This window comes from Anomaloglossus baeobatrachus, chromosome 4 (genome assembly GCF_048569485.1).
Source record: "Anomaloglossus baeobatrachus isolate aAnoBae1 chromosome 4, aAnoBae1.hap1, whole genome shotgun sequence".
Lineage (NCBI taxonomy): Eukaryota > Metazoa > Chordata > Amphibia > Anura > Aromobatidae > Anomaloglossus > Anomaloglossus baeobatrachus.
Window position 1 is genome coordinate 370,522,880 of NC_134356.1, and position 18,812 is coordinate 370,541,691.

The window sequence follows — 18,812 nt, forward strand, 5'->3', positions numbered from 1 at the left end:
TTTCAAGCCATAACCTTTAATCGGGATTGACGCCTAGAAGGTATTACAAGCACTTTATTAGCCCCTATTACATTTTTTATTGATGCCAGAATTAGCCCTAAATGTAAGTGTTTAGTAAGTTTCAGTGTCCCTGCTATCTTTATCAGTAGTCACTGGACTAATTCGAGACCTAATCAATGCCACTGTGTAGTGGAAGCATGCCCACTGCAGTGTAACCGACATGGTGTGTGCGGAGAGAGTAAGGAGGAGGAGAAGAAGCCGTATATTTCCTATGCCTCCCTACTCTCCCTGCACATGCTTCTGTGACACCCTAGCAGCAGTCGGACTGCTTGGCAGACACTTCGATGAAAAAAAAGGGTTATTTACAGGGGAGAATATTTGTGACGCCACCTGCGGTGTGCGGTAATAAGGAATACCGCCGTTGCCTTATGGGAGTGCCGGGGCTGATGGTATTGGGGCAGCCTGGTGGTGATTCCCTCCGCAGGTAGGGGCCCCGGGACTCAGGGTAGGGAATAGGTAGGAACAGTCTATATTGATATAGGGCCGGCAAGGCGCTGGGGAGCCAGGGTACTCAGGTGTGATGACGCATTCAGTGGACACAGACTCTGAGGTAAACAAAGTCTCTTGGTACTGCTGCATTCGGTGACAGCACATTCAGTGGTCCCTTTCAGTGATTTTGTGGTGGACTGGAGCCTTCCTCCATACACTGTGTGTACTGTGTGTGTCCCTGGCCCTGTTGGCTTGAAACCTTCGGGTCCCGTCCCTCTTTTTACTGGGGACCTGCTCTTAGCAGCTGGCACGTGGGATTTTGTGACTGCTCTGTGTGGGAAGTCCTATCCCTCCGTTGTGCTGACACCGCTAATCTCTGAGCCGTTGCAGATAGCACGTGAAGCTACTTCCCGCTGCAGGTTAATTGCTGGGTTGTGTGAAGCTACCTCCCGACTTAGGGGCCTGTCCCCCACTGTGTGCTCGGCCCCCAGACCGGTTACTGTGGACCCGATGGCTGACTGTCCTCTTGCCCCGTCCAGCCCTGTCCTCCAGTTTCCCGCAACTGGGTTTCCGTCTCCTCAGGCACAGGCCACTGTCTGCGACCCAGCCAGACTCTCCTCAGGGAGCTCTTAATCCCCAGGTCCTCTCTCTTTTTCAATTACTACCAACTGTCTAACTGACTCCTCCCACCAGCCTGTCTGACTCATAGGTGGGCGGTTCCTTTCCCAGCTGGAACCACGCCCCCGGTGTGCCTGACAAGTGTAGTGTTTGGGTGACTAGGATTTGTGCTGTTGGTACAGAATCACTGTTGCGGACCCCGGAACCAAGGAGGGTGGGCCCTGCACCAAGGATAGAGAATAGTGCAGTTCCCTGTGACACCCTGGACTAGTCCAGGGGCGTCACACTTCCACTGCACAGTGGCACTGATTGGCACCTATCCTGGACTAGTCCGGTGACTGCCAATAGGGAGAGCAGAGACTAACTTAGTTTCTAAACACACTTAGTGTTTAGGGCTAACACAGGCAACATTACAAAGGGTATGAGGTGGCTGATAAGGAGCTTTGAATAGCTTGTAGTGGTAAATCCTGATGACTGTTCTCCTTTAAAGAGGATTTTTCATCAGATTCAGTATGGCAGGCTATGTGCGCATGTTGCAGATTTGGTGCAGAAATTTTCTGGATCATTTCTGCACCTTCTGGCAGAAAAGCGCACCAAGAAACTCATGCGTTTTTATGCCATGCCTTTTTCTTAATGAAGTCAATGGGTGCAATGGCTAGAAAACGCAGGCAAAAACGCACCAACAAAACTTCACACTGCAGATTATTTTCTACACCAAATCTACAAGGACAAAATAAGCAAAGTGCACAGCGACTGTGCCGGCATCATGAAGATAGACATGCAGATTACTGTCAAAATCTGCACAACTGCATTAAAAACCGCATCAAAACCGCACACAGCCTTAACCTGGCCACATCATGGAATAGTGGCTGCAAAGCCGAATAAATCCTAGTCTTAATTATGTAATGTCTCCTGTCCTTGCGGAGATATTGGCTTGTAATAGGTGATAATCTGTTAAAAGGTACCTGACAGCTGATACATGCTGCCCGAACCACGCACCGCATATATCAGGCACGGACTGTATGATCTCAGTTAGGTATATTTAACCCTTTCACAACCTGATATTACATGTATTAAAGTCATAAGTCACGTCTCTTCCTTTTGATGCGACCTTTGTTGAAGCTGGGAGAAAATGATGTGAGAACACCAAAAGCCGCATATACTCATTTGAATGGAATAAAACCACTGAAAGAATTGACATGCTGCGGTAAAACCACAGCTCAAAACACGTAAGGAAAAAATGTACAGTGTGATTGAGATTGTAGAATTTTCATTAATTTTGCCTGTACTGTAAGGCTATATGCGCACGCTGCATCTTTGTCTGAGTACATCTTTTTATCCTGTGGTCACAGAAATGCAGCTTGTGGCCCAAAAAAACACATGACGCTTTGCCACGTTTTTGTTCATTTGGGGTTTTTTTTGTGTGCTTTTTAAAAGGAGAAACAAAATATGATAGGATAGCTAGAACTGATAGGATAGAAAGAACATATGGATAGAAAGAAAGAACAGAGAGAAATAACAGAATAGCTTGATGAATAGAGGAATAGCTAGCTTTGCCAGCTGTTTTTTTTTAATTATTTTTTCGTAAAAAAAAATGTTGTGGGGTCTCCCCTATTTTTTTTTTTATCCAGCACAGGAAAAGCAGCAGCTGCAGGTTGCATCCCTCAGCTGTACCTTGGCCTGTTTTAAAAAATAGAGGGGATCCCATGTTTTTTGGGGTTTTTTTGTTGTTTTTTTTTTTAAGTATTTGATTCATTTAAAAAGAAAATGACATGGGGTCCCCCCATTTTTCTAAAACCAGCCAAGGTGCAGCAGACAACTGGGGGCTGATATTATTAGGGTGGGAAGGGCCATGTTTATTTGGCCCTTTCTAGCCTAACAATAGCAGCACGCAGCCGCCCCAGAAGTGGCGCATCCATTAGAAGCGCCAATTCTGTTGCTGGACCCGGCTCTTCCGTTGCCCTGGTGTAGTGGCAATCAAGGTAATAAGGAGATAATGGCAGCCCACAGCTGCCACAAAGCCCTAGATTAGTCATGGGAGGTGTCTATGTGACCCCTCCATCACTAATCTGTAAGTGAAATTAAATACACACACACACCCAAAAATCCTTTATTTTGAAATAAAAGACAAAAAAGCACCCTCTTTCACCATTTTATTAACCCCCAAAACACCCCTGCAGATCCAGCGTAATCCACACAAGGTCTCACGACTCAGGTCTGCTACATCTGAAGCTTACAGCGCGCGCCATAGAAAATGACTGCCCACTGTGAGGTTCAGGCAGAGACTGAACCACTGTCAGCGGGGCGGTGGATGCAGTGCACATTCAATGAAGGTAATGAGCAGCCTGGGAGTTTGAGTGGCCGCAGGAGCAGCGTGACAGCTGAGCCAGTGAATCGGTAAGTATGAAGCGCTTGCTCCTACCCCTTTGCGCTGGATTCTGGTCCCCATAGTCTTTATATGGGGACTGGCATCTGGCCAGATACCAGGTATCAATCCCCTGCCAGTCCTCCAAAACGCAGGGGCAAAACGCAAAAAGAATTGACATGCAGCATGCAGACAGCAAAATAGAAATCTCATAGACTTTGCTGGGGTAAGGAAATGCACGCATTTAGGTGCATCTTTGTGACCACAAAACTTCACCAAAGACGCAGTAAGATGCAGTGTGTGAACATGAGTATTATAAAATCTATAAGAGACATTGGGTATTATAGAATTCATATGAGACTATCATATTTGGTATTATAGAATTCATAAGAGACTATCATATTTGGTATTATAGAATCTATAAGAGACTATAATATTTGGTATAGAATCTATACGAGACTATAATAGGTATTATAGAATCTATGAGACTATAATTGGCTATTATAGAATCTATGAGACTATAATTGGGTGTTACTCAATTATGGTCTCTTATAGATTGTATATTATAGAATCTATACGAGACTATAATTAGGTTTTATATAATCTATAAGAGATTATTTTTGGGTAATTCGGAAACTAAAAGACAATATAACTGGATGTTATGGAATCTATAAGAGACTTTAATTGGTATTATATGTTGGTGCCTCAGAAAACGAATGGATTGCACATTTTATAATGTATGGTCGGTCCCTTTATACAGTTTCACTGAAATCAATAATCTGTATGTAGTTAGCGCCACCTTGTGGAGGCTCCCAACAGCCAGGATTTTATCAGAAGTGGCTGCGCTCAGTGAATGCCACAAATTAATGGAAAATAGCTCTAATATTGGACTCTAAATGATTTTATTTTGCAAGCTTAAAGATAGGCCATCAAGTTTTAAGAACAAGATAAGCATTTCAAAATGTACCTATTAAATAATACTTGTACAATACCAGCAGAGATCTTTCCTAAAGGCGATTATTGTTTCTGCACAAAGTCAAGTACTTTTTGGTGACAAATCATTGTTTATGCCAGGCAGTGAGGAGGCCGGAGGTAGAAAAGCATAATGTGTACTAACAGATCACAGGAACACTGCTTCTGACTTACTCCCTTGTTACATGGCTCTCTGTACTGATTAATGGCTTTGTTTCTACAGACATGCACTTATTTGGGCACTACCCAGCTCACGATGACTTCTATCTAGTGGTCTGTAATGTCTGCAATCAAGTAGTAAAGCCACAAGTATTCCAGACACATTGCGGTAAGTAAATCATTGCTGCAGTATTGTTTTTTTTCTCCATTTTTATTTCTCACATACAGCTCTATATCTTCTTGGAAATCATTCTCTACTTAAAGGGGTTGTCCACGCTAAGGAAACGTCTTCCCGAAAAGCTGTTATACTTGTAAAATTGTAGCTACTCGCCCTCCGCAGCTGCTCCTGTCCGTGTTTTGGTGGCAGCAGCGACGTTATATGACAGGTTTGCAGCCAATCACTGAGCTCAGTGGGTCGACTATGGTAGATGGCATGAATGGCTGAGCTCAGTGATTTGGCATCAGCAGCGACGTTATATGACAGCTTTGCAGCCAATCACTGAGCTCAGTGGGTGGACTGAGGTAGATGGCACGAATGGCTGAGCTCTGTGATTGGCTTCAGCAGGGATGTCATATGACAGCATTGCAGCCAATCGCTGATCTCAGTGGGTGGACTGAGGTAGATGGCGCGAATCACTGAGCTCAGTACTTGGCTTCAGCAGTGATGTCATGTGACAGCATTGCAGCCAATCATTGATCTCAGTGGGTAGACCAAGGTAGATGGCTTGAATCCCTAGCTCGGTGATGGGCTGCAGCAGTGGTTTGCTCAGTCGACGTGATATCATCGCTGCCATCAAAACATCAAGACCAGAGCAGATGATCACATTTAAAGTGGAAGACACCTTTAATATTGAGGTGAAGTTGATAATGTTATGCAGTGTCACCTGCCTGGTTACTTGTACTTTATCGCCATGATGTCTCCATACACTTAGCATTTACGTTTCTGTGCTTTTTATTATCTCTAGAGTCAGGCTTGTTTGTAATGCCTCTGCTGTCACTATATTCACCTTACTGTAGCCAATATGAAGAGCTGCAACATCAAATTCTTTGGGATTTCTAAGAGAATGCAACCAATGTTGTTTGGAATTCTTGTTACATTGCGCTCCCAGTAGTCTGATGTTAGAATACCTCTAATATCTGCACATTTATCATCTTTTATGTTCACACCATGTAAGGCTGTGTGCCCACGATCCGTGTTTGCAGCGTTTTGGACGCAGCGTGTCTTCGCTTGTGATGATCCTTTGCTGCCCCGATATACTGGTCTCTTTTCAGAATTAATTTCCATATGCGGCATTTGTCCTTGCATTCCTTGACCTTAGTTAACCTATATTATATGCACTATAGCACTTTAATAGATATAACTATATGGATGTTATGAACTTACGCCAGGTTTAGTTGTAATGCAATATCTTGGATTTGAATGAACCAGTGCGCTGCCACATTATATTCAATCCTTGCATACACATTTTGTGTTTCGTTGTTTTTAAAGCACTGTATTTGTTTAATAAAATATGTTCTCCGTTTTTTGCATTATATACTCCTTCACCTCCGTTTTTTTCATGTCTTAGTGGAGTTAGTGCTATACTGCTGGTATACATTACACAGTATTGTCCCAATATAGTGCATTGGGCTTTTTGTCTCATACCGCCCAATATATATTCCATTTCTTCTTATTCCTTAAAGGGAACCAATCACCAGCATGTTCGTACATAACCTAAAGCCAGTGCTATACTGGCACTATCAGGCTGAGTCTATACATACCTGTAGTGGTCAGCTTGGAAGTTTAAGTTTTGAAATCCAAGAAAGTAAAGTTTATAAAATGAGCTGTTTCTTGAGTGACAGCAGCTGAGGATCAGATAATATTTCATAGTTAATTAGCATAAGTATTATACAAACGATTCATTTTTGTGAGGTCATACCCATCTGACCTAGTATCCAGCTTTGTTGTCTGAAGCCCCGCCCCATCTGGTCACATGGGTATGACCTCACACAGGTCCTGCAAGAGACAAAGGGTACCTTCACACTTAGCGATGCAGCAGCGATCCGACCAGCGATCTGACCTGGTCAGGATCGCTGCTGCATCGCTACATGGTCGCTGGTGAGCTGTCAAACAGGCAGATCTCACCAGCGACCAGTGACCAGCCCCCAGCCAGCAGCGACGTGCAAGCGACGCTGCGCTTGCACGGAGCCGGCGTCTGGAAGCTGCGGACACTGGTAACTAAGGTAAACATCGGGTATGGTTACCCGATGTTTACATTAGTTACCAGCGCACACCGCTTAGCTGTGTGTGCAGGGAGCAGGGAGCCGCGCACACTGAGCGCTGGCTCCTTGCTCTCCTAGCTACAGTACACATCGGGTTAATTAACCCGATGTGTAATGCAGCTACATGTGCAGAGAGCAGGGAGCCGCGCACACTGCTTAGCGCTGGCTCCTTGCTCTCCTAGCTACAGTACACATCGGGTTAATTAACCCGATGTGTACAGCAGCTACATGTGCAGAGAGCCGGCAGCACAGGCAGCGTGAGAGCTGCGGAGGCTGGTAACTAAGGTAAATATCGGGTAACCACCTTGGTTACCCGATGTTTATCTTAGTTACCAGCCTCCGCAGCTGCCAGACGCCGGCTCCTGCTCCCTGCTCGCTTCATTTGTCGCTCTCTCGCTGTCACACACAGCGATCTGTGTGTCACAGTGGGAGAGCGCCTTTGAAGAAAACGAACCAGGGCTGTGTGTAACGAGCAGCGATCTCGCAGCAGGGGCCAGATCGCTGCTCAGTGTCACACACAGCGAGATCGCTAATGAGGTCACTGCTGCGTCACCAAAAGCGTGACTCAGCAGCGATCTCTGCAGCGAGCTCGCTGTGTGTGAAGCACCCCAAAGTGAATCGTTTGTATAATACTTATGCTAATTCTAACAGGGGGAGGGGATAACTATGAATATATTATCTGATCCTCAGCTGCTGTCACTCAACAAGCAGCTCATTTTATAACCTTTACTTTCTTGGATTTCAAAAACTAAACATCCGAGCTGACCACTACAGGTATGTATAGAATCAGCCTGATAGTGATTATATCGGTGACCGTACATTCTTCTTTTTTTTTTTTTGTTGCTGTTTTTTGTACAAATGAAAAATACATGTCAAAACATTTTATTCTGCTTATTGGAACTACATTTCCTGAAAATATTCTGTATCCAAGAAAAAAATCCAGTTGCCATTTAACTGTTTATGTGAAAACATGACGGGGAAGTAAAATAACATGCTCTTGGTTCCATTTCATCTGATTTCTTCAAAGACCAAAATATTCCTGGTAGCTTCTTCATAGCTTCCAGGGATCTCTCAATACAGATGACTATGAACCAATTTTTTTGGTGCTCTTACTATATACTACTATACTAGAATATATAGCACCCTTAATATATATCTTCACTCTAAATTGCCTGAGTACCTAAATGTAAATTGGGCAGTTAAGCAGGCCAGGCAGTCTTCCATATTGAGACGTCTATGGTGCTACAAATTAATTTTAAAGGATACTACCACAAAACATATTTTCATCATAGTTTACATCCAGTTCTACCTATAACTTAATATGTTGAACCAAAGGAAAACAGATAGCGGATGCTAACCCCTTCCCATCTTCACATGTGGCAATCAGACTAGTTCCCTGGATCACAGGATTTAGTACTCATAATCTGTAATTTTTTTAACATTGTGTGTCAGGGTATTCCATAATCTCACTGCTTGCATAACTATAGATGTATTGGTGGTATTGTACCAACTTATTTTTGGACTTGCTGTCAGAATTTCCGCTTAAAGGGAATCTGTCAGGATCTTTTTGCTATATAATCTGAAGCCAGCATGCTGTAAGAGTTAACATGCAGTTTACAGCCAACCATCTCTTATCTCAGTCTGTTTTTTGTTTACCTGCAATGTTAGTTTAAGCCTCTTAGCTTTATCATTAGTGGGTCTGAGGAGCTGTAGTCCAACTCCACCCCTTGTGTGATTATGAGAAAAATATACCTCATAACCATAACTTCTTATATTAAAGGACATGGGTACCCACAATGGGGCACTACCCGTGCCTAGCACGTACTCCAGAACATATGAAAAAAATAAGAGAATCCAGAGTAATAAATATTGCAAAGCATATAACAATGTTTATTAATATATGAAATAGACAGAGACACACAAAGGAAAAATAGCCATTATAAAACACCATAAAAACTAAAAACACCAATGGAGGGGTATAACCCCAAGATGGAACAAGGGGATGACTACAAAAGTGTACAGAAATAACCCAAGTTAATATAGAGTCAAATAGATGTTATCTGCAAAGTACTGCAAGTAAAATATAGCTGTCACATCCTAGCTGGTATTTTTAAACAGTACAATGCAGTTATAGCAGCTAATGGTAAATAGAAAATTATAAAGTGCTAAGTGCAAAAACCACAGGTCCCAATGGAGGGGACCCCATGTAAATAAGCCCCCTAGGATGTGACATCTATATTTTACTTGTGTCTCTGTCTATTTCATATATTAATAAACATTGTTATATGCTTTGCACTATTTATTATTCTGGATTCTCTTGTTTTTTCTTTTGTGTGATTAGCAGCTTCTGTCTATGGAAATGTACACGGAAAGCCTGGTGGGGGGGAGCTCCCAGAGCTCTGCTATATGCTAAAAATAATATCTTTCAATGTGTCAGAACAGCTGCAGCTAGTAATCTAAGTGATACATTGTTAGATTGAGAATCTCCCGCCTACGTCATGCTGCTCTCAGATGAGGTAGCAAATACCTGCTGACTAATTCCCTTTAAACAGTAGTGTTCACAAAATACCCTCTTATAAACAGTGCCAGCATAATGCTGCCACTGCTTTACTGTGAAAAAAAAAATCATAAACCTTTGGATTGTATTTTTATCACTTGATGTTTTTGTTTACATGCACTCACCACAAGGAAGAGACCTCTAAATACATACTTAAGGATGATCTTTGATCAGTTTCAGCATATTAAACTGGCCATATCATGGAATACTGGCTGCAGAGCTTAGTAAAACATATATGGTTTATTTTTTATTTTTTCCTCTCCGTTGCAGTGATATTTAATCATGAAGTTTAGGTTATAATTTATATTATTGTTCACCTGAGTCTTACCAAAGATTTGACTGTTGCGACATATACACCTTCCCCTGTATGACATTGACCAATCACTGATCTCTGCATCTACTGTGTAGTTAGGCTATGTGTCCACGGTAGAATGTACCTGCAGACTTTTCTGCATGAAAATCCGCGACTTTCGCGGCAAATCCGCACCCGCGGATTTGCCGCGGATTTTGATGCGGATTTCCCCCCCCCCCATTCTATACCCAAAATCCGCACCAAAATCCGCAACAAATAATTGACATGCTGCAGATTTTTCCGCATCAAAATCCGCGGCAAATCCGCAGCGGAAAAATCCGCAGCATGGACACAGCATTTCCAAAATGCCATTGAAATGGCTTGGAAGTGCCGCTGCTGCAGATTTTCAGGAAATCCGCGGCAAATCCGCGGTAAAATCCGCGGTAAATCCGCAGCGTGGGCACATAGCCTTACAGGAAAGCTGAGTTATGTATTAAGAGCACTTCCAGAGCTCATCGAAGTCAGTGGGGGGAGGAGGAGTGGGGGGGGGGCTGACAGCACCATGATATCAGATCTGGAAATGTTTGTAATTATATAACTCAACTCTGCTGTTTCTCTACACAATAGCTGCAAAGGTAAGTTGGGAGAGGAGGGTGTGTTCTTTTCTCCCTTGCATGATGCTTTCTGTTTATGATTGGTCAACCTCATACAGGGGAAGAAATACTTGCTTATTATCTTTCGGATCAAGACCGGGAAATGTATATTACATATACATTTTAGTAGACCATGCATTATTTTAAGATAACCATGTTATAAGATGACGTTTCCTGCTTTTGCACTAGTGTGTACAGGAATATCATAGTTTACCAGGGAGACCCAAAAGGTTTGTGTACTCTAGCTGGTTTCTTGTTAATGGCAATGTATTGTGTATTTAATAACTACAAAGTGTTAATATTAGAAATAATGTATTCTTTGCATTGTACATACATGTTTATATAATTGTATTTCACAACAAGGTTATGTTATCAATTATTGCTTCTAACATTTGTATTATGAAGTAGTATGTTTGCTCATTTTAAGCATTTCATCCTATAAGAGTGATGGACCCTGAGCCGCTCTCCTTAGTTATGACTGAATCTTTATTATAATAAAGAGGAAGGCAAAGAGTAGCCATCCTTGTTTGCTTGGTTGATTCCCCACTGATCAGCAGAACGATACGAGTGAGGTGCTCACTAGATCAGTACTGGGAGGATCCTGAAGGTTGGACATTATCGTTTGTTTTCCCACAAAATCTACTTAAAGGCTCATATTAATGGGATGGCCAAACAGAAAATATTAATAATCGATTCACCGGACAGGTCAGCAATATCCAATCAATGGGGTTCCATCACCCGGCAGCACCACTGATCAGCTGAATATAGCTGCAGAGGCTGTCAGACATAATCAGTGGTAATGGCGTAGTGACCAGTCCCGGGTACTGGAGCACAGCTCCTATTCTTCAGAAGAGGTGTTTTGCTGCAGTACTCGGGGCACATTGAAGGGAACTCCCATGATCCTCTCCATTCCGTGTTTACATCCGATGGCCACTATAGCTGTTTTCAGCAGAGCGGCAGTGGACACTGGGCTGTGGTCACTGATTGATCTCCTCATATTGCTGACCTATCCTGCATATAAGCCATTACAAAGAAAGCACTCCGCTGCCTTCAATTGGCAGGACAATACGCAATTGACAATTCATTGCCCTTAAGAAAGTGTCGCTGAGGCAAGATGCTCATTTCGCCTCATGGTAGTTGTGGCCTTGTCCACCGTTGATTTATAAGGCTATGTGCAAACAACATCCTTTTAGGTGGAAACTGAAAACACAAAAAAACATACAAGGGAATAAGCATACACAGTAAGTTGTTTTTACATAAAAATTCATACGTTTAGGCTTCTAAACGTTTCTTAACCACTTCAGGTGTTAAAAAAAAAAATGGCAAACAGTTAAAAGGGGTGGCCTGACCATTCTTCGGGCATTTTCCACTTGGAAGACACTCTGTACTTTACAATAGAAGTCAATGGAAAAATTTAAAAGAAGCACGAATGTCTTTTGGAGTGTTTAGCCATAGTTTTTGCTTTACAAAAAACGCTCAGTTGTTTTTTTTAAATTATTCAATAAAATACTTCACAAAAGCCATGGGAAAACCCTCCAAAAAATAAGGACATAAAACTTCAGGAAATTACCAAAAAATGCCACAAGAGAGACTTGAGGAAAAAAACCTCTTCACTTTCCTGAAGAGTTTTCTGCTTGAAAAACTTGTTGGGTGCACCTGACTTTAAAAGACGCCTCGTGCACATACAATTAATATTGTTTCAATACTAAACAGTTATTTTATTCCTATTGTGTATCATCTGCCAGAAGATAATCATTGTGAACCTGTCACTGTCCTCAATAACAAGTTGGATGTGGTTTGAGGACATTCATTTAATTTTAATAGGCTGTCCAGTAAAGAAAAAGTTAATTAAAAGTATATTTATTTTTTTTTTTTTTTTAAAAAAGGATACTTGCTTCACCAATTCACTTACCCTCCTCCAACATTGCCCATTCCCAGAACTCTATTCCCTGCAGCAGTAATGGTGTTCCAATACGTCACCACAAAGAAAGTAGAGACCACCGGGGATCAGGGGCGGGGAGTATGGCTTTTTTTGTTTTTTTTTCTTTTTTTGCACACCATATTGATCTATTTTTAAATTATGTTTGTTTCACTGAGAAATTACATGGGATAGGTCATGCTGCCATTAAAATGATATAAACTAATAAATGGAGCTTCCCCTAAGAAAAAATTATGTTATAAGAAGTTTGATGTCAGAGGAAACACACAAACTCTTAATCTAATTACCCTGAACTTTGGACAAAATAGGGTGGCTACATAAACAATGTTAAAGGGGTTTTCCACTACTTGGACAAACGTTCTCAATCACTATGTTTGCCCGCTGATAAAACAACAACACTTATACTCACCGCTGGTGGCGGCGTTGTTCCAGCGGTGGCGGCGTTGTTCCAGCGGTGGCGGCGTTGTTCCAGCGGTGCCGGCATTCACTATCCCAGGGCTCATATGACCTTGTGAAGTCACATGGTGAGCTCCGCACCCTATCAGCGCTGTCTTCACTCTCCTCACCTTCGGACATTTCACACATGAAGGGGAAATGAGCGGCCTGCTGCAGCTCTGATTTCCTCTTGATGTTTGCATCTTCCAAAGGTGTGGACAGTGGGGCTCATGGGACATCACAAGATCACATAAGCCATGGGAGAGCGAGTGCCTACACCGCTGGAACAACGCCGGCACCGGAGGGGAGTATAAGTAATGTTGTTTCATCGGGGGAAACATAGGGATTGAGAAGGAGTTGCACAAGTAGTGGATAAACCCTTTAAACAGAAAATTTTTCATATATGTAAGCCCATCTTTAAATAAATTGTCACAAAAAATAGCCAATGTATCTGCATAAAAAAAACAAAACAGATTTCTGAAATCTCATTCAATTTGCTGTTATTATAATATGCTGCGTATCGAATGCACCATATACTTTGCATAGAACATGACGCCATGTGTGTCCAAGTGTTCACTATAAGCATTAATGAGAAAATGTAAAATCCATCATAGTGCTGAAGTAGATAATGGAGGCTATTAGAGTATGGGTATATAAACCTTCAGACGAAGACCCTTTTCAGACTTTTTCTGCAAAATGTCTAGGGACTGAGTCTGAATCCCCCTAAGAATTGGACTCTGATATCCCTGCCCATTTGACCAAACGGACATGTTCAGGAGAAAAACACAGAGTTCATTTGAACTCCATTGATGTCACTGCAGTCTATGGCCTTGTCGGGTGTCCATCTGCAGTCTATGGCCTTGTCGGGTGTCCATCTGCAGTCTATGGCCTTGGGTGTCCATCTGTAGTCTGTGGCCTTGTCGGGGGTCCATCTGCAGTCTATGGCCTTGTCGGGAGTCCATCTGCAGCCTATGTTCTTGTCGGGAGTCCATCTGCAGTCTATGTTCTTATCGGGGGTCCATCTGCAGTCTATGGCCTTGTCGGGGGTCCATCTGCAGTCTATGTTCTTGTCGGGGGTCCATCTGCAGTCTATGGCCTTGTCGGGTGTCCATCTGTAGTCTATGGCCTTGTCGGGTGTCCATCTGTAGTCTATGGCCTTGTCGGGTGTCCATCTGTAGTCTATGGCCTTGTCGGGGGTCCATCTGTAGTCTATGGCCTTGTCGGGTGTCCATCTGCAGTCTATGTTCTTGTCGGGGGTCCATCTGCAGCCTATGTTCTTGTCGGGAGTCCATCTGCAGTCTATGTTCTTATCGGGGGTCCATCTGCAGTCTATGGCCTTGTCGGGGGTCCATATGCAGTCTATGTTCTTGTCGGGGGTCCATCTGCAGTCTATGGCCTTGTCGGGTGTCCATCTGTAGTCTATGGCCTTGTCGGGTGTCCATCTGTAGTCTATGGCCTTGTCGGGTGTCCATCTGTAGTCTATGGCCTTGTCGGGGGTCCATCTGTAGTCTATGGCCTTGTCGGGAGTCCATCTGCAGTCTATGGCCTTGTCCATCTGAGTCCCGTTTTTAGGTGAATTCAGACTGAAACCCCGGACGCACTGCAGAAACACAGTGTGAACAGGGTCTGAACTTAGTCTTGATTTGTGTTGTCTTTGGTACTGAAAACCTTTGTAAGCCTGAGACCATTTGTAACCTACGAATGCTTCTTACACACAGATGTTCTGTGCATATGAGGGTCACATTGATCATACTTCTAAAAGTTGTCTCCCCCATGGACCTGAAGAGAAGCATTTGGAGTGCGTTTCTTCTGAATTTCTGACTTTGCCCAGTAGGGGTCTCCTTATTGTCAGCATTGCAGGATCCAGTGTATGCTCAGAATTACAGGAATCATATATACTATATGTGCATTGTGTGAGGCGATGTAGTCATGAGATGAATGTCTTGTAAAGTCTTGATTCCATTATTAAGGCTATGCAGCAATTTGGTGTAGCCAAAGAAACAATAAACACATCTTGGCCTTCTTTTCAGAATAATGCCCATGCACTTTTTACCATGGTACGAGTGTGTTATGTATATGTTGTATTATCTCCTGGCAATTTCATAAACTTACTGTGATTTATTACTTTCTGTGACAACCGGCATCTAACGTACAGTGACTTGCTAGGCATCGCATCTATAAGTGACTCTAGGCAACAGAAGGTAATGATATTTCAAGAACCATGTCTTAATAGGGGTTTTTCAATTTTGGGAAACCACTGTTCCCTGGTTAGATATTTATTTGAAACTGCTATACTCCCCTACACCAGGTCCAGTGCTTAGTCTCCCCTTTTGCTTCCAGTGTCTATTGTCTGCAGTGCTGACATCACATTAACAATGCTGCAGCCAATCGGTGAGACAATTGGTGAGCTCGGCCGCTCTGTATGAGTTGATGGCACAAGCCGCTGAGCTGCTTCAATGGCTCACCGATTGGTTATAACAAGCAGCAGTCGGAGAACATTGCTTTTCCAAAATCAGAAAACCCTAATATGCCTTTTAGGTTCAATATTCTGCATTACTAACCCATTTTACTCTAATTATAAATTGTAGATATTCCTGTTATGTTGATGTAACACTTTTTCTACTTTTGCTTAAAAGATTATTTCCATCTCCAAGATCCTATCCCAATATAGAGTAGGTGTAATAATAATAATATTAGCAAATACCTCCAATTAGAAATGTAGTATAGTTCCCTGATATAGCCATGTCTCTTACCTCATGTGCAGAGTATTTCAGCTTAGCTATCTATTGTTACGTCCAATCATGTAGTGACAGTTAATGAGTTGCTCTTGGCCATAACCATGGATACCTAAGCTGCAGTGCCCTGCACATGAGGTAAGCGACATAGCTAATCAGGAGAACTATACTACATTTCTAATTGGAGGTATGTGCTTAAATTATTATTATTATTACACCCACTACATATTGTGATAGGATCTTGGAGATGGGAATACCCCTTTAAATTTCTGTTGGACACTAGTGACGACTGACCCAGAAAAAAATTGTGGCGAGTTCTTTAGAACAAGGCACAAACACTAGTTATATAAACCAGGTTGTCTGGAAACTTGAGAGTTGATACACACGGCACTTCTGTGATGGTGCTCAAGTAGGGTCCAAAATGGTCTCAAGTAGATGTAGAAACTTGGCACTCAAGATCAATGTGAACTGTGTTTTTTATTGTGAAGAACTTGTAGGACCAGCACAAGCAAAGACGTTTCGGTCAAAGACCTTCATCAGTGTGCGTGCAGATTGTCCTCAGAAAGTATAGCAACTTGGCATCTGGCCACATAGACAGCAGTGGACACTGCATCATACCTGACTACGCCAGTTGCCAAGTTGCTAAACCTTCTGAGGACCCTCTGCACGCACACTGATGAAGGTCTTTGACTGAAACGTCTGTGCTTGTGCTGGTCCTACAAGTTCTTCACAATAAAAGACCACTATTCACATTTATCTTGAGTGCCAAGTTTCTACATCTATTTTCGTCCGGAAACTTGTGGCCACCTTTTATTGTGAGCTTGAGTAAAGAAAAAGCCCTCCATCTTTCATTGTGCAGCATGGGCGCCAGTTGTTGGGCACTGCCTACCTTGTCTATAGTTCTATACCTGCATTGTCTTCAGATATGGTGATGTGCGCAGGGTTTTATATAGATCTCCCAGGGTTTGGTTCAGGAGACTGTTGGGTACAGGGGCAGGGTACATGTTTTTAAACAAATATTAACGTAATCTGGATAGGAAAATGCATTACAATTTTATTGTTTGTACTAAATGGAGATTGGCAAGCCCTGCATGTAAGCTGTAAAGATTCAGCCGGTTGCTAAGTGGTGCTGTTGATTTAACCACAAAAATAATCCTCCTCCTTGTTTTGCAGTGGGATATTATCTGTCTGATCAGTCAGCCAAGAATGATGTGGGAGCTTCTGTGTGCTCTTCGGTCTGTCTGTTCTCTGCCTCTGCGTGCGTCCTGCACACTCATGTATTCATTTCAGCTCTTGCTAATTATAGCACTTTCTTAAACTACCAATCTGACATTACACGCTGGAAGTGATTGTCATCTTGCAGATCTGATGTAGACAGATGCCCCATGCATATCCTCTTTGAAACTCATTGGTTCCGTTTATAGGATGGACGAGCAATAAAATGCTCGGTCCTCAAGTCGAGTAGGTCAGACGCTGTGAAAAGTGCTCAACTCGAGTAAAGAGTGTAATGGAAGTCAAAGATTGGGCAGTTTGTCTCTCGGCCCACATGCAGCCAGCCATAAAGAGAGAATTTTGGGGAGAAAGTTTGTTTTTTTTTTGTTTGATCACACAACATCCTAAAATGTGGCTTTAACCCCAGTGAGAGCCATTCATAGACTGTGAATGGCTTCCCCCTGCGGTGTCTGCACGCATCATACAGTGAAGCCTGTGTGTCGTGGTCGTTGTTTCAAGGATGAAACATCAAAGCTCTCACGATACTCGGCCAAGCTCCGCGGTTACCCGAGCATCCCGAGTAATGAGCAGTGCCGAGCACATCTACTCATCATTGGAAGATAAAAAAAAAAGCTAGGATGTAAAGGTATGAAACTTCAAAGACCAACTCAAGAGTGTATTCCAGCTCACCGCTCTAATGGTTTAAGGAATAGACCACTTGATCCAGCACGGACATCTCAGGTTTGGAGATCCAAATTAGAAACAGCAAAATCCAGCGGATCACAGGCAATGGGTTGATTAAAATATCCTCTTTATTTTCACATCATTAAAATGGGCAGACAGCATCCACAGAGATATAAATTCATCCAACGCGTTTCGACATAACGCAGTGTCGTAAATTCTTATTCATGGATCATCCATGACAGAAGCGCACAATAAGACTATACCACATGAGATGGTGAGAGTAATGGTAGTGCTCACCTGGGTGGGTTGTGTAGGGAAACAAAACCTATGAGCCTTAAAACCCACGTCTACAGCCCCATAGCTGGAGGAGAAATTCTTCCTGATAGCAATGCACTAGTGGAGTTATCATGGTACCTTAGCCAATCTGGCGCCAAAACGCGTTAATAATAAAAGCATTACTTTTATACCATTGAGGATTCTTCATTCCCACAAGCGCAGCCCAGGTACCATGATATCTCCACTAAAGAGTACTTAGTCATGAGGCAGAGAGCTTAGGTTTTAGTACCACACGTCAATAGTACATATGTTGCCCTATCAAGTAAATCCAGCTCACACGTGTTCAATTTATGATACTCCACAATAGTAATGCCAGGATGTATCCCATACCTATGAGTTGCCACGCTGTAAGGACGTATGAGATATGTCCTCAGCAGGGAAAGCCTAAAGAGTGTATTTGCAGGGCTATTTCACTTGTGGCATATCCACAGAACACACAATCAATGGGATCCCTAGTTGTTGAGAGAACAGGACCTTGTGATCAGCGCACAGTCATTTTTTGTGGCCTCACTTCCCATAAATTTTGAGAAGCATCAATTCAAAAGCCGATTGCAAAGATTTTGACAAAAAAATGTATTTTGCAACTTTTTTCTTTTTTTTTTAAAAAAAAATATCCTTGTATGCTGATTTTAATCCTCTTTACCTGAGCAGAATACCACTTATGCATTACACCATAGTTTTGGATTATAATCACCAACTAGCTAGCTTGTGGATCAGATGCAATACTTTCTTCTGGTATTATCTCCTTTTATTGTTACCCTCTAATTGTTGCCTTTAATAACTGTTTTAACCTTTATTGTACCTTTTTAATAATATCTTATCCTTTTCATTTTTCCTTAAATTGTATCTTAAATTATGCATATTTTATTAACCTTTAATTAGTCATGTGGGGGCCATTGGACCCTAAGTGAGTTTGTTTTCGTCATGTTTCTGCACGTATGGAATGTAGGTAGCCCTCCGTTTGGTACCTTCTTAGCTCGGACGCCTTTCCTTCATCATAGCATCGGAAGATTTGGCGTCGACTACACATGTCACAGCGAGTTGCTTGGGGTCCCATGGACTGGTATTTTGGCACAACTAACTGAAGGTTCACCGTATTTCCCA

General features: G+C 42.5%; 1 protein-coding gene across 3 annotated transcripts in view; it reads left to right on the forward strand.

Annotated features, from left to right (window-relative positions):
* The window catches only part of ATXN7L1 (ataxin 7 like 1), a 224,147-nt gene that overhangs the window by 88,567 nt on the left and 116,768 nt on the right, over window positions 1-18,812 (forward strand). For all 3 annotated transcript variants that reach the window (XM_075345167.1, XM_075345165.1, XM_075345166.1), the window contains exon 3: window positions 4,668-4,772. In XM_075345167.1, the coding sequence (XP_075201282.1) occupies window positions 4,668-4,772 (105 nt within the window). The remainder of the gene's footprint in view (window positions 1-4,667; window positions 4,773-18,812) is intronic.